The 17,392-nt window shown below is 45.0% G+C and overlaps 1 protein-coding gene across 10 annotated transcripts in view; it reads right to left on the bottom strand.

The window, feature by feature from the left end:
* The window catches only part of ATF1 (activating transcription factor 1), a 935,797-nt gene that overhangs the window by 81,391 nt on the left and 837,014 nt on the right, over positions 1 to 17,392 (bottom strand). For all 10 annotated transcript variants that reach the window (XM_069653441.1, XM_069653442.1, XM_069653439.1 and 7 more), the window contains 2 exons: positions 14,491 to 14,673; positions 13,419 to 13,578 (listed from right to left, as the gene is read on the bottom strand). In XM_069653441.1, the coding sequence (XP_069509542.1) occupies positions 13,419 to 13,578; positions 14,491 to 14,673 (343 nt within the window). The remainder of the gene's footprint in view (positions 1 to 13,418; positions 13,579 to 14,490; positions 14,674 to 17,392) is intronic.

Here is a 17,392-nt window from a genome sequence, read left to right on the forward strand (position 1 = left end):
GGAAAATCACTGGAGCAATATCTTTCGCACTTCTGTCACAAACAGATCTACTCGAGGGGTTCCCCAAAGGGTGAAGATCTCTTGAAGGACTTCCTGAGCTAGTTCCCACTCGTGGAAGACTGTGCTCTGCCTGCTCAGAGCGTCCGCTGCAGTGTTCTCCTCCCCGGCTATGTGAACTGCTGATAGCGAGAGCCCTTCTTGAATAGCCCAGTACCAGAGCAGCATTGCCTCTCTCTACAGTTATAGTGACCCTACACCATCTCTCTGAGATAGTACATGGCCACTGTGTTGTCCGTCATTATCAGGACCTTCTTTCCCCGGACAGAGGACAGAAAGGCCTTCAACACTAGTCTGATTGCCCTCAGCTCCAAAAGATTGATATGTAGTTTGGACTCCGATGGAGACCAACGGCCATTGACTGTACGATCATTGGCATGGGCTCCTCACCCTGTGAGTGAGGTGTCCGTCACTACTGTAATCTCCAGCGATGTTTGCCAAAAAGCTTCTCTTTTCAGGATATTCTCCTTGCAGGCCCACCACAGAAGATCCTCAGACCCTGGTTGGAATCTGAAGTTGGTCCAACATCTTTCCTGAGAACTGGGACCATCGAGTTCTTAGAGCCCATTGAAAGGATCTCATTCTCAGGCGGGCCTCTAGCACCAGAAAAATGCAGGATGCCATGAGGCCGAGCAACATCAAAAAAGAATCGAAAGCCGGTAGACTGTGGCCACTCTGAAATTTGGTCACCCTCTGATGAATGTCTTGAGCCCTCACCTCGGGTGGCAAGCTCTTTCCCAAGGATGCATCTAGTACAGCTCTGATTTACTGGAGCTTTTGAGAAGGTGTCACATGGGACTTCTTGTAATTGAGAGAGAGGCGCAATCTGTGAAGAGAGTGGCAGGTGATGTTGAGGGTATACCGTTCTTTTGCCGCAGGATTTTTCGTCGCGGGACTTTTTCATCGCGGTTATTTTATCAAAAAAAAATCATCGGTTTTTTTGGGTGTGGGGGGTTAAAAATTAAATAAATATTTGTGGGTGAAAGCGAATAAGCAAAAGAAAAAAAAAAAAAAAAAAAAGAGGGCTTGGGGGTAAACCCCCACCCCCCCAAAACAAAACGAGTTTTTTTTCGATAAAAAAACGGCAATGAAAAGTCCTGCGACGAAAAATCCAGCGGCAAAATAACGTAGAACCGATGTTGAGATGATCCCGGGATTGTTCGGGAGAATGCGCCCTGATCAGCCAATCGTCCAGGTAGGGGTAGACGTGAATCCCCCTTCTCCCGAGACTCGCTGCCACCACCGCCATCAGTTTGGTGAAAACCCTAGGGGCGGAGGTCAGCCCGAGTGGCAGAACTCGAAATTGATAAGGAGAACCGCCAACTGCGAACCTCAGGTATTTTCTGTGCTTAAAATGGATTGGCAGATGAAAATAAGCATCCTGAAGGTCCAATGACACCAACCAATCCTGGAGCAGGAGGGCCTGAAGGAGCTGAGAAAGTGTGGCCATCTTGAACTGGTCATTCCTGAGGAACGTGTTCAAATATTCAAGATGGGTCTCCGTAATCTGTAATTCGCGTACCATTGCTTGTTCCTCTCTGCTACAGGCACTGGTTCTGTATCACCTTTCTCTAGCATGGTTAAAATTTCCTGCAAAAGGAGCGGATCTGGAATTCTAAAAGAGTGGTTCCCCGGTGGATTGTTCTGAGGTCTCCTTAAGAAAGGAAGGCAATAACCATGGGCTACTGTTTCCAGAGCCCAAGTATCTGAAGTAATGTCTTGCCATTCTTCTAGATGCTGAGGCAGTCTGCCCCTCACTGGAGAATTGTGACTCAAGACCTCAGAGTGGTTTTGAGGCACCTGATGCAGTGGCCAATTGGAAGGAGGCTGCTGCTTGAGCTAGCTTTGTACCTCTACCTCGTCCACCATGAGGAAATCTTCTCTGGCATTCCTCTCGCCCTTCCAACTGAGGCGTAGTAGCAAATCTACCTCTCCAAGGTTGCCCACTGGGACGAAAAGGCTGAGTTGCCCAATAGCAGCGCCTAATGATTTGGCTGCCGCCTTTGAGGTCTGCAACTTCTCAAGGCTCTCGTCAGCCTTGTTGCCAAAAAGATGAGACCCGTCAAAAGGCATGTTGAGAAGTCTAGATTGTACATCGGATGCAAAACCAGACTTTCTCAACCACGCAAATCTGCGCATAACGGTGCTAGTAGTCATGGATCTGCCTATGCTACCGCAGAACCCAAACCCGATTGAAGAGACTAGCACATGGTGTCTTTGCCACCTCTAACAATAGCTAAGCCAAGCCGTCTTTTCCATCCCCTTCGGGAATGTGCTCCACCGCCATAGAAATACAGGTGGAGTTGGCAGATTTTAGTGCCATGCTCCATGCAGAAAATACCTTCTTTGCCCATCCATCTATGCATTTGTCGTCCCCATCAGGAGAGATGGTAGGGTACACTGCTTGTCTGGAAGTAGCAGTAGCTACCTGCATCACCAGACTCTCTGGAGTGGGGTGTTTTGACAGGTAGTCAAGGTCACTACTGGCAGGGCAGTATTTTTTTTTGTCAAGTTCTTGTCAACTGCCGGATTGGACTCCGGAGCCTCCCAGTTCCAAGCCACCCTTTTCTGGAATGCCATATGAAAAAGGTAAAATAGGATCAGATTGTGGACCCTTGTCCAGAATGTCATTGAGGTCGTCTTGCAAAGGCAATGTGGGCCTACTTCAACCCATGTATTGCACCACTTTCGACATCAGCTGCCTGTAGGATGCATCCGCATGCTCCCCAGCCTCTGGTTTTCCAAATTCAAGTTCGGCCGAAGTATCTACACCACTTGCTGTTTGCAAGTTGTCATACAGGTCCTTCATTCTGGACTCTTCAGAGATAAAAACTCTCTGGTACATTGGGTGTACCGTACTGTAAGCAAAATGGGGCTTCATCATCCGAACGCTCCTCTTCTTCAAAAATTGAAGTAGGAGATTTAAAGAAATCCTTTTTTAGAAAGTAGAGCATATATCTTGTCTGGTTTTGTAATAGTAGGCTTCGACGTTGAAGCCGTCAATGCTTTCTTTATCGGCGCAGGTTTAGGAGGGGCGTTCAGCACTACCGGCACAGCTGGCAAGTATGGCGCGGCTGGCGTTGAAGGCTCCGATGTCGACGTTGAGGGCCGGGTGAGTGTCAAAGGCGTTGTGTTTGGTATGATCCTTAGATGAAACATCAGTTCGAGGTCTCAAAGGCGCATGATGTGGATCAGGCCTTTTTCCCAGGCTCGAGCGCGCACAGGATTTCAGACCAGACCTTTCCTTTCTGGCTTCTTTTGAAGGCTCGGTAGGAGCATGGCTTTTTTGTTTCTCAGTAATCTTTAGTATCTCAGCCTTGAAGGCTTCCCACTCGGCCGGAGTGGACTTCTTACTAGGGCAAGCAACTCTATTGGGGGGTAACGTCCACCGACGAAGGCGAGCTTCTGTGCCTTCTCTTCGAGGACAAAGAGTGGTGTGAGCTACTCCTTGAGCTGGATCGCTTGGCCTTCTTAATCCAAGGAGAGTCGCCCCCACATTTTTTTAGGGATTGTTCCTACCTTCAGTTTCCGAGGCCTTCAAGGGACATCAACGCACAGCGCCCTCTGCCAACATTCTTTTCCGAAGCAGCTGAAGCTGGACAACAAGCGTCAACGATGAGGAATACGTGGGAGGACACAATCCATTCGAAAGCATCTTATTTAAGGTACTGGTCGAAGTGGGAGGGAGCAGTTGCGCTCCTCTACTTCTTATAAATGGATTTACTGTTCCTATGCTTCTATTTTAAAAAGAAACCGTTCTGGAATGGTTTAGTTTTAAAATAAAGGTGTAGGAAGAAGTTGAAACTTGCAGTGCACTGAACATTCCCTTAAACTGCAGGTGTGTTTGTTTGAGGGTTTGGATTGCATCAGGTCAGCAGGGAACATAGTTCCACTACTACATTTTGTATACTTCGACCAATGATCCAAGGTCCTCCTGTTACAAGAAATTGGAAAGAATAAGAAAAACCCATAAATGGAGTACATATACCAGGGTTTCAGACAGACTGTTCTTACAAAGAAGTTTGTCTGGTGGGAGCTTTCAGAGTAGTTTATATTTCAATAGAGTTAAAGCCACTTATCCCAATTTAATAACACTTTGTATTTAATAACCTTTGAACTATATGTTTACACAAGAAACCTAGTTAGCAACTGATCATAGGAAAAAGGAGGAACAGTAGTACTTGGCTTTGTGTAGTAAGCACGCTGTGCAGCTGATAAAGGTAAGGATATTTAGCAATTAACCTTGTAGCGCGGTAAACGTACTTCAGCGGATAGCAGGCATATGAGGAAGCACCTTTTAAGGAAAGGACCTGCGGACGTGACATGCACATCGTTCCCTGTTCCGGAAGGAGGGTATCTATAGTAATGTCTGCAGCGTTACCATCATCTCGTACTAGTCGTGCAGCAGAGTATTGTAGGCAACAAAACTGTATAACTTTAAGAAGAAAAGTTCAAGCCTCCTATGTAAATACTTTTCTTTCCCAGATTTATTAGTTAAAACGGAGAAAGAAGGAAAATAAAGACTTAATTCAGTGCGGGCGTGGCCAAGAAGCCATGCAGTGAGGATGTGTCCCGCAAGGCTTCTGAATGATCCAGAAAGATCTATGTTGAAAGGGCATAATTTCTCATCCTCTTCGGCTGAAAGTAAAGCGAACAGGCAGTGAATGCCTGTGGAATGAGTGGGTGGAATTGTGACAGCAACTGACCCTGTGCAAAGAAGAACAGAGCCGTGGAACATCGGACGAGGAGGCGGGTGCTCGCAATCAATATGGCGATAGAGGCTGATGCGGTGGCCAATGCCGACCCAACCGTAAAGAGCTAGCAACAAGGGAAGTAACAAGCAAGCATTTTTGTGGCAGTTGGGAGGAGGATGCCAGCAACCGGTCACAGAGATAGCGGGATGACGGTACTCTGCATTGAGGACTGACCGCTGACTTCACGACTTGGGAGCCATGTAGGCAAACACAGCTGGGAGCAGAGAACACAGAGGAGCAGCAGAGACATCAGCCTCCCCCTGCCGGGGCCGGGTTGCACAATGCGCCATCAGTCGGGAACTCGCTCCCCTCCACCCCCGTGTGCAACACCACAACAGTCGGCACACGGAGCAAGCCCGACAGGAGGTTTGGGGCATCGTGTGTCCCTCTGAGGATGGGGGTGCGAGACCGCACAGCCAGGGCAGACCCAGGAGCCGGGGACCATGTGGTGGCACGAGCAGTGAGACAGCCATAACTCGCCATACTCATGATTAACTCCTGACATGGATGAACAGTGGCAGCAATAGTGTGCACGGTGGTAAAATGGTTCAATAACGTCCTGAGCAGGAGGCTGTGCACTAGTTTAAACCACTAAGTACATTTTGCAGGCTCACGCGAGGGGGCCCAAGAAGGTAAAGAAAAAGGTGCGTTTTACCCTGGTGGGTGTGTGAAGCCAACTGAGGCAAAAGGCACCCCTGTGGATTGCTATGGGGCAATATGAGTGGCATACAATAATCCTGGGCCTGGACTACAGCTGGGGGTCGGTGCAGCGGGCTGGCATAAGAACTCCACAACAGAACCACTCTACTCTCGAGACGGGTGGGTAGCAAGATAGTACAACACAGCTACAGCAGGCGCTGGTCTGCACCAGAATGGAGGGTCGAGGGCGCCTCACAGAAAGACAGACCACAGTGATAGTAAGCCATATCGCCATAATGCCGGAAGGGCCTAAAGTACTAAGCTTGTGCACAGCACGCTCTCCAGCCTTAAGGCAGGCTACAAACAACAAAGACGCAACAAAGGAATAAGGCGTAGTGTACCAGTCCCCAGGCCTCAGCACACAGGAGTACCCGTCACAAAAGACTGCCATGCAGTAAGATAATCACCCATGATGAGGCATAAATAGCCAACATCTGGGACGATATGGCTATACATCATACTCACGGTGCCTTGGACTGACCAACACACAAGGGTCCGGTGTCAACAATACCCCCTAGGCAGAGCATTTACGGACACTATCTGGGTGGCACACATGGCGGCCAAAGTGCAAAAGAATAAAAGTAAAAGTTTGCGACACCAACACACACAGGATGAACTACAGCTAGTCCGGAAATGACGCGAGAAGAAATAGAAGAATTAGAACAGTTGAGCGGGAACCAGCAGATTCTGGCAGCCATTGCAGTTTTGAAAGTGGCCATGGAAACTAAAATAGACGCACCCTCACACAAGGATTTACAGTGGAGCGGGCTCATAGGTTCCTGGGGAGGAAGCCGCTGCCAGGAGTCCCGCCGCGGCCAATTATAGCCTGGATCTTAAATTATAAAGACAGGGAACCTGCCAACAAGTGTTGTAGACAAACCGGTGGACCCTGCAGATGCAAGTACGAAATGACACGCAAGCGGCATTAGAAGCGCAGGAACCCGTGCAGTAACTGCGCAAGATAAGCATGTGACGTTCTGGGGATTCCCTTACATCAGCCCATTATTGACTAACAGGAGCAAAACGAGTGATTCCCTAAAGCCAGGGAGCACGTTGTGCAGGAACACCCTTCCATCCAAGACAAGTTTTGTGTTTGGATACTAGCAGTTCTGTATCCACCCGCTGTACTCCGGCCACCGAAGGAAGGACAACAGGGGGCTGGAGAGAGAGGCAGGAATGCCTGAGCACAAGGTACTGAGCTGGGCAATTGTTGGGGAGGAGTTTGGGGGGGGGGGGGAGTAAAAGGGAACAGTTGTGGGCCAGCCTATAAGGTCACTTGGCACGCGCAAGAGCGGAGCATAAGACTATCAAGACAAAGCAGAAGCCAAAGGTGGAAGAACTTAAAATAGCCTCATGGAACGTCTGTGGGCTTAGTTACATTAAACTGAACAGAGTAATGACATAATTGCGCCGTCAAAAAATTGACAGCACTTCTGCATGAAACGCACCTTACAGACAACAAGCTGTCTGTGTTGGCCAGGAAATGGTCTAGGGAAACCCTGGGCTCTTCATATCGTACTCAGCGCATGCCAGAGGGGTGCTGATATGGGTTGCACCGTTGGTACCCTTTCGGATCCTCAAAACGGTTAGGGACAAAGAAGGCAGAATGGGATCAGTTCAAGGCTTCCTGGAAGGGAGAGAGATGCACATCATAAATACATACGCTCCAAATCATGATGCTGCTGCTTACTTCCGCTCTTTATACTCAAATATAGGTGCGCACAGGAGCGGCACACTTATATGGGGAGGGATTTGGATTTTAAGGTAAAACCCAAATTAGCAGATCGGATAACAAAATTACACAACCAGCCCTTGCGGCCAAATCCCTTAACACCTTGCTACAAGCGTTTGACTTATTTGATGTCTGGAGAGACTTGCACCCCCAAGCACATCGATTCGATACACTATTAAGCTCTACATGTCCTATCCACTAGAATAGACTACATCTTTACGGGTGAGGAATCACTAGGGGAGTTTATAAAGGCAGACAACAAGGAGAGAGTATGATCGGACCGCACAGCACTAATAGTTACATGGCGGGTACTCCCTCCCAAAGCATGCATACCCACTTGGAAGCTTCGGGGTGAATCGCTGAAGGACGAGACATTCTGGGAGCGCATCCCAGTGGACATCAAAGACTATTTTAAAACACAATGTAGGTATTGTGGCATCTGCAGGGATAGTGTGGGAAGCCTTTAAGGTGGTGATTAGAGCACCTGCGATCTCGGAAGCGGGGGCGGGGGGGTGTGGGCTGCCATAGAAAAAGATCTGACTATCACAGAGGCCGCATTGGAGAGCATAGACAGGGAGGAGAGCATGATGGAAGCCCAAGCCGACAGGCAATGTGTCTGAAACAGGAATGCCTGAAGATCTGGTATAGACTGGCTGTACTAAATCATGCACAATATATGGAAAGGCAACACATGGAGGGAGATGAGCCAGGACGGCTGCTTGCCTAGCTATATAAAAATGAATCCAAACGCGAAACGATAAGGTCAATCAGTGGGCTGGAGGAAAGGAAGTGTATGACACAAGAAGGCATCAATAGGTGCTTCTTTGATTTTTACAATAAACTATACACTTAGACATCTGAAGCACAGCAATCTGAGATTGCAGAGGCACTGGCGCAGTTAGACTTGCCTGAATTGAACTCTGAGGAGGTTGAACAGCTGGAGGATCCCATCACCCGGGAAGAACTTGTAACCACTATCAAAGAGCTCCCGACTGGCAAGACGCCGGGAACGGATGGTCTACCCAGTGAGTTTTGCAACAAATACATAGCAGACGTTACGCCCCCTCTGCTAACGATGCTCCAGGAAGCATTTAATGTAGATATACTGCCAATGTCTCTGTGAGAATCCCTCATAATACCCTTCCTAAAGCCAAATAAGCCCGACAGATTGCGGCTCAGATAGGCCATTATCACTACCTAATCAGGATGGGAAGATACTCACTACCCTACTGGCCAAAAGTCTTAAAAAGGTTATAGACAAACTGATACTCAGACGAAACGGGATATGTCCCAAATAGAAATATTACTCCGAACTTAAGCAGGCTACATCAGGTTATCAACTACACCATGGCCAGCGGTGGCCCGTATGTAGTAGCTTCACAGGACGCGGTCAAAGCATGTGACTCGGTTCGATGGCCATGGCTCTTGGCTACATCGAGTACCTTTGGAATGGGACCTACATATATAAAATGGCCATGGCTGCTGTATAGTAAGCTTGGGGCGAGGGTGAAAATGGGGAAGCAGATATCGGAGCAAAGCGAGTTAGAGAAGGGGGATGAGACAGGGTTGCCCTTGGTCACCTATGCTGTTTATACTCGCTTTAGAACCCCTAGCGGTATACTTGAGGAAGAAATATTGGGAGGCGGTCAGACACACATGGTGAGTGGAATTTTATTTCCCTATATGCGGACAACATGCTGTTATACCTACAACTCCCTGAGACTAACGTACACTACATACTGGAGCGCTATGCAGATTTGTCAGGCATTAAAGTGAGCAAGAAAAAAATTGTGCTTGTTCCCCCTAGCAGGATACAGTGGGAGGCCGGTGCAGACTCTCCCAGAGCTTCCAATACTGTGGGAGAGAGACATGTTGAGGTATCTAGGAGTTGACATCTATTATGACCCCAAATGGAACCCACGCACAACACGCAAAAAGCAGCTGACTAAGTCTGACTTCTGGGCTAGGTTGTCACGCTCGCTCATGCGGAGACCTGTGCTACTCAAGATGGTTGTTCTTCCCAGGTTCCTTCACTACTTTAAGAAACTAGATGCCATGTGTCAGGGGTTTCTATGGCGTAACACCAGATGCAGGGTTGCACTCACAAAATTACAGAAGCCTTATGACCAGGGTGGGATCAAAGTCCCCGACTTCGAAGTGTACTTTGTGGCAAGCCAATTGCAGTTTGTCACAGGCTGGCTGCCGGATGAACAAACACAAGACAAACCCCTGTTATGGCCAGTGTGCACTCCCTTCTTCTTGAAGGAGGTAATAAGGATAAACACAAAGCATCCAGTAGACCCCCCCTCCCATCTCTTGGCACTAGGCAAAGAAATATGGACGAGAGTGTGCAGCCTGCTGGGCAGCAAGTCACCCTACTCCCCCCAAATCCCAATGGTGTCGTTGCGGGCAGATAAGCAAGCTAGGCTAAAGGTGGCAAAGTACTGGGAGCCCCAGGGGGTTGCGAAAATTGGAGATCTATCAAAGGAGATTAGACCAGTGGAATTTGGAACACTTGCAGTAGAGACGGGGCTGCACGCGGACCAACATTTGCTGCATGCCGCTTTCCTTGTACAACTGAAACATATGGTCAGTGGGGAATGAAGAACTTACGCAAGTTGAAACGATAGAAACACTGACATAGCGGAGGGAGGACACGCAGTATCGAGAATATAAGAGCTGATTGAGGGGCAAAAAGGGGATGAGATGGCATTGACCCACCAACACTGGGAGGAGTAACTGCATAAGCCAATGTCAGATTCAGAGTGGGGCAGAGTACTAACATACCACAAAATAGTATCCAGAAATGCTAGATTCCAGTTACTACAACTATACATAACCGCCAGAGTTTAACTGACCCCCACTGTAGAATTGCAAGGTTTCATAATGCTCCAATGCAAAGTTGCCCAAGATGTGGTCTGATCAAGACAGACGTGATGCACGTGTTCTGGGCATGTAGCGTAATTCAACAATACTGGAGAGACATAGCACAATGGCTAGCAAGAGCAGATTTAACGCTAGATATAGGGTCCCCTACTGTATACTTGCTGGGGTTATTCCCACGGCCACACCATACGAAACATGTTAACAACCTGAAAGACCTCACATATATACTAGCGAAATGCAGGATAGCAATGCGCTGGAAGTCAAGTAAAAGTCTGGTGGTGTGAGAGTGGTGGGGAGATCTTCAGAAATGGTTGCACGAAGAAACTCAGGCTTGGCATGAAGCAGCTCTTAAGGGTCCAGCAAGAATAATGTGGTTCTGGAATCCTGGAGGACTTTGCTCCAAGAACTGTTTGCCTCGGAATACACTAAGACCCAGGCCAGGTACCCAGTTCACTAACTCTTACAGAGGTTTTAATGTAGACATAGTGGCAACGTGCAACTATTGTTGTCTGTAAATAATAACGAGACTGGTATGGGCTGGTGTGTGGAGGGAGGTTGGAATCCAGACTGCACATAGTGAGGTTTCAATGGCTATTATTAGTGTATGTCTAAGTTATGTAAAACGTTAATAAAATGTTTAAAACACACAAAAAAGACTTTGTTCAGTTAATGTTTAGTTAGGAAGTTAATTTCAAGTAGTAGCAGCTCAGAATCCGGTTTCTTCAAGGAAAGAACGACAGCAGCATTCAAGTTGATTGTGGATATACATTACAGTCCAAGTTGTCTCCAGGCACTTCAGTGGAGAGACTCGGGTAAGGGGTGGAGCTGGTGTTGTGAAGTGGGGAGCCGAGTGCAGATTAGAAGTGCTGAATTTACAGAAAAGGTGTGCATCTGACAGGTTTGTTGTGAAGAATCTCAGCAGGAAAAGATTCCACAGAGTTTTTATTTTAGCCACTTCCCTTTTCCCCTGTCACTGTGAAAAAGTGTTAGACAGCATGCCATAAGGGGGTTAGTGGGGAATAGCAGCTTCTGTGAGTTTTGAAAATGGGACCTGGCACACATGCATAGTTTACAGTGGCAGAGAGAAGTATAGCTCATGTAATGTTTGCAGTGTCCCAACAAAATCTTTTGCGTATGATCGGTGTAACTCTTTGCAGTATGGCTGCCACCTATGGTCAGCAGTCTAGATGTAAGCCAGCTAAGTGCACATACAGTTGTGTAGGTCGTCCCTCCCTTGCAAGCTCAGCTGAAATTTGCCAGCAGGAGGGCCCCTTCCAAATTCACCACTGATTTCATGAGCCCGATGTTGCGGCTTGCCCATAAAGATATAACTATTTCAATGCTTTGCTATGTGTGCTGTCTTCACTGCTCCATGGCCTCCTGTTGCACTATGGCACCCAGGTTAGATCTATCTTTTATTTATCTCTGGCTCAACCTGTTGATTCTGACTCAGTTTTCCACATTGAGGGGTGCCCAACTTCTCACAGTCCTGTCGCAAGTCTGGTGATCGTGTGTTACCTTTGTAAGCCTTTATGCTACCTCCAGGGGACAGCAGATGCTATTCAATGCAGTTGCTGTGCCTCAGAGGGTGGCCTGTATGCAATTCCATCAGCCTAGGTGCTTCAAGTCTTCTGCACTTCAGGCCAGCGTCTTCTTTCACAATCATCCAACAAAGCATGGATGCAGACAGCACCATGCTCGGTCTCACCTTTGTGGTATTTGCCATAGATAGGGTTAATGGTGTTTGTCGCAATTGTCCAATTCTACCATCTTGATAATTATTGATTGCTACTTTAATCAAAACATGTGGAGCGATACAAAATCTTCAGTTCTGGAGAAAGATATGTTAATTCCCTGTAACGGTGGTTCTCTGAAATTGATATTCTTCCACTGCTAGAACATTGACTGTATTCAAAAGACTCAAAAGCCCACCATGGTAAGGGTGTAGTGTCCCATCCTGTCGTGGATGAAAATGTACAAAACCAGAGCCAGACAGGATGGGATAATAAAGGGAAATGCAAATCTCAAATAAAATTCTCAGTCTGACTATTGTGACTACTAGTGCATATGAATCTAGAAAACCTAACAATGCAGGAGAACCACACTTAGAAATAAGTCACTTATTTATATCAAACAATTTGGGTTCATGTGCCACTCATTTGCTGAACAATGGATTTGAATAAGTGGACAATTCCTCTAACCTCTTCACTGGCTTCTTAGCAAGTTAGTCTGCTGGAGGCAGAAGTAACATAGAACATTGCTACAGCTCAAAGGGTAAGGCTAGTGGCCGGCAGCAACTCTTTGAAAACCTACTGAAGATGGTTCAAGTATGTGAGACAGGTTGCCAATTCTTGCCACAGGGAGACAATAGCTGAAGAAGAAAGTAGTTTTACCACTTTTCTATAGAGAACATTACATTCACAAATATTTTTGATCTCAAATGCAATACTCTGAAGTGGGACCTGTGAACCAAACGTGCAGATTTTTGAAGGCTTGAACATTTTAAGATCGTAATAAGCAAATAATTAGCTCTTAACAAATATATTGTATGATACACTACCAGAGAAAGAACAAATACATGGCAAATTACCTAAATGATGTGTAAGAGCACATCTGACAAGGTTGCACAATCTTGATCAGACACGAGGAAAACTCAACCAAAAATGTTTCTTTCAATGGCTTTTAATATGGAAAAAAAAGACTAGCTTGTGAAAATAGTTATGCAGTTTGGTATCCCATTTAAATTCATATGTGGCCTGTAGTGTTGCATATAGATGCTAAATAATGTATTTAAAGCGGAGCTCAACATTTAATAGGGGCATCATCATATTAAACTCTCAAGAGTCCGAAAATAACTGGACAAATAGGACTGTTAATAAAAAGATCTGAGATCCTCCTAATAACTGGGAAGCATTTCAGCCTATGGATATGTTGAGGATCTGATGAGCTTCTGTAGAATAATACCTTGTGAATGGTTAAAGTGCAGGTCAAACCATTTGTAAAATTACACCTTTCTGCTCCACAGACAAAACCAGACAATATTTCAAGAACAGCAGCTACCCACTATTAAAAGCATTTGGGGGATCGAAAATAGATAAATGTTGATAACCCTATACAACAATCACTAATGAGTTAGCCACCAGGAAGAGCAACATGTTAACAATCTGTAAAATAATAAAACAATATGGGTAATTTCAAGATGAAATGGCAGAAAGGTTATACAAAATGCTTACATGGCATTTTTAAAGTTTCAAAATGTTATATTACAGAGCACAAAGACAGCAAAATACCTGTTTTTCATCAGCCGTATTTCTCGTTTTAATTGTGGGTCATCAGTCTTGGTAGTTGGAGAAGCAAGGGAGACAGGTGAGGTCATCACTACTGTCTGTGGAAGGGAGGTAGTAGTTGAGGGGGTGCGAATCTGGTAGGCCTGCATATCCCCAGAGGCAGCTGAAAGAGAGCAAAACAAGTTATGTGTGTTGCCCTCTATGTAAAAGACTAATTTGCAATGTAGCAGCTTCGGGCTTACCTTCCTGTTGGCCTCAGTTAATCTAAAGACCTTCCAATACTATACTGAGGCCAAACAAGTTAAAGAAAAAAAGTAAATGCTTATAGTTTTCCTCAAATCACTTAGGGATGTTTATTTAGCCAAATATATATATATATATATATATATATATTTGTTTTCATTATCCTAGTCATGAGCAGGAATTACAAGAAACAATTGAATACACAATAATTGTGATAGGCCAAATGTCTCATCATCCTATCTTTTCAAGGGGGCAGCAAAGATGGATTTTCAATATATAATTTGGAAAAAGAAGGATGTCTCCAGTATCATTAAGTAAAGATAATAATAAACAGAGCTTTGGGACATTGCCATCGAGGTCTTAAAATGTACCTAAAATGACACAAAAGTACTGCGCAGCAAATCAATCAGAAAACAAAGGCATTCCAGGGCCTTTTGGTAAAACAAGCCATGAAAACACATTAAAAAGCACTGATTCATTCTAAACACAAGACGTTCTGAAGTCAAGCCTAATATGTGAACTACACAACTTCATGGTTTTAGAAGTAGGAGTTTAGATTTCCATTTGTGACCATCACACTTTTTTTTTTAATAATGTTCCTTAAATCATGCAAGGCTGCTCCAGATTGGAAAAATAAAACCAACTTATTTGTTGAATAGCAACATGGAGCAGTTAAACAGCAGTTGCATTTGAATTGTTTTCTATTGCAGTTAACTCAGCTAAGGACTGTTTCCTGCTTACATGATATCCCCAAACTTCAGTGCAAGCACACCTCAAAAATACAGAATCCCAGCAGAGCATCTCACATTGCATTAATATGATATATACTTACTTTGTACAACAACCTGGTTACTAGGTACAAGTATCTGCTGCCCATCAGATGTCTGTGCATACTGTAATATTGTTGTTCCAGCCTGAGTCGCACCAGGATTGGTCATTGTTAATGCTTGTAAACCCTGCATTCCGTCCGCACCAGGGCTAGCAAACTGCAATGCTCCATTTGGGGCGATAGCGACTACAATTAAAGAAATTGCACTTTATTAAACAAAACCTTTCAAAAGCAGCATTGGCAACTGCAAAATAAATACTATTGCCAAAATAACACTAATACTTCATTAATGCCTTTATTCTTAAAGTATGCGCACTACCACAAAAGTAGCAATGCAAAAAGTTATGCCACTGTAAAATGTGCAATCACGATTTAAAAGAATAAGAACACTTCTATTTTGCTGATTTTTCACTTTACGGTTGCTTTACACATTTGAACATGGTCAATATCCACTGGCAAGTGTCTTTCCAGAGATACCATGTTTGCAAAATAGTTGAAAAAAATAAAACTGAGGTTTGCACAATTTCAGAGTAAAGGGGAACCCCACATAGGGAAGCCCAAATGCTGCCCAAAACCCCTTCCATTTAGTGGAATCTGATGTATCACCACTTTTATGAATTAGGAATTATGCTTTATCAACAGATTGGAGGAAAAAAGGTAAATGTGGACCTCAAGAGTCAGTCATATTTGGATCCTCATCATCTAGAAAGCAAACCTACCTGTGAATTATCATCAAAATGCTCAACGATTTTGGGAGTATTATGGCTTGAAAAGCTTCCTGGGAAAACTAGAAGATAAAAAAGTAATTGATGGGGACTACATTAAATGATGGGATGAAAATGAAAATGTGCAAAATCACGTCCCAAAGATTTCCACTAAATCTAGGGCCTCAAATACAGAAGGAAATGCAAAATGTTGTAATCTCCAAGTCACCCTTCTAGCAAAGTCCTTACCCATATACAGAATTAGTGTCAGAGTAAGTGTACAAGTCAACGGTTGCAGTATCATTTACAGACTAGTCATATTAAAATAAATCTGGTGAACAGTACGTTTGGGTAAATTTCACTTTTGAAAATGTTTGTCTATACAAGTTCCCATATAGCATCAAAGAATGATTGATGTTTCAAGACCTATTCCTCAATTGAAATAGTTTATTTTTGATACTTCATTTCCCACAATCGCATGGTGACTGAACATCAGCATAATTATTTTTTACACGTATGAAACGTACAGGATACCAAGATAGTGTTTTTGGAAAAAATGCAAGTCAATAATTCAAATGTTCTTTTTAAAGATGCTTATCACACGTTTAAAAAGAAATTGGAAAAACCTTGTTGGATGAATGTTCATAAACTGTCTTTAACCTCCATAAAAAATACCATTAAAGAATTGGGTAAGAGGGTGACCATGACTGGGGAGGGAGTGCTGCTTAAGCGCAACTCAGCCTTCTTGAAGGTTTGGATAAACATACATCTACGACTTTGGTAAGGATCCTACACACTCTCAAAAAGATGCTGCAGCACTGAGAAAGCATGCAGTGAGATTTGTGAAGTGGAATAATTATAGGAAGATCTTCACGGGTCCCACCGTCAGGAGGCAGTGATCATAAATGGCATAGTGGAACTTCCTTTCTACAGTGACAACAGCAGAGGCACTCTTGGAACCTAGCAGGGGCAGCTGCTGAGGGTTGCAAGCCTGAAGCAATGGCCTCGGTTAAGTGGAGTGGCAGCAGAGTCCATCTCATGTTGGGGGCCCTAGGAGGCGGGCACAGGCAGCCGGGACCTCATCAGATCGCAACTCTCTACCAGGAGACAGCCGATTGGACTGATGGGGTCAGAGTTGCAATCCCTGGTTGGGATGACGATCGATTTGGAACTGCGCCCTGGTGTCACACCTTAGCCCAGGGTGACACCTCACTCTTGCATCTGCGGGTTAAATCTGGGTAGGCTGCATTGGAGTCTTGCTCTTCTAGTGCCATAACTACCAGGGAAATATTTATAGAAGCACTTCTCTCTATCAAGGAGAAAATTATCAGAACTTTTTAACAAATGTCTGCAATAGCATTAGGTTCTCCAACACCATCTCATAAGACAGGAAAGACATTGAAAAGTTGGAAGAGTAGGCAACAATGAGGTAGTGATCCCTTTGATGGAAAAGAAGATTCCAAGAATGTTTAAAGTTCTGCAAGAATTGAGAATTCGAAGGAGTCCTGAGCGGCGTAGTGAAGCGCATTCCCAAGAAGAGGGAACTGGATGAGAAACTAAACTGTACACCTGTGGTGATATGACCACAACAGGTCTGTGGTTGGAAAATCACCTGTTTAACAATGCCGAATCCACCGAGCACAGGAGTCTGAGAAGCACCCTTCGACTCACAGTTATACACAGCCGCCATGAGAAAGCAGATAAAGTGTGACATATCGACAAGGAGGAGAATCACGAGAGAGCGAGATCAAGAAGTGAACCCGAGCCAAGGCCGAACCCAAAAGCATCCCACACTAAAAAACAGTTAACGGGAAAAAAGGAGACACTGCAAGGCCACCGGGGCATCATTATCGAACAAGAGAAACTTGTCCCAGTGAAATTGACGAGTACCAAAATCAGAGCCATTAAAGGGGAACTGTAGTAACGTAATCAGGAGGATAACAAATAAGGCCCAAAGATGTTATTGAGGAGTGGGGAGTAACAGAAACTCGTCCCAGTGAAATATACAAAACATTACAGGTAGAAACCTTAAAATGGATAGGGCACAGAGTGGTCCCAAGAGTTACAAATAAGCCTGAGAAAGCAAGTGTTCAGAATGGGATACAATCCTAGGAAAAGGGGGGTGAGAGGGAGTAAAGACTAATAAGGAATGTTACCAAGTCTTGTGGAATACTTACCCCAAGAAGGTAGACCAAGCTTAA

The sequence above is a fragment of the Ambystoma mexicanum genome, chromosome 3q (assembly GCF_040938575.1).
Source record: "Ambystoma mexicanum isolate Mex_15411 chromosome 3q, UKY_AmexF1_1, whole genome shotgun sequence".
Taxonomy (NCBI): domain Eukaryota; kingdom Metazoa; phylum Chordata; class Amphibia; order Caudata; family Ambystomatidae; genus Ambystoma; species Ambystoma mexicanum.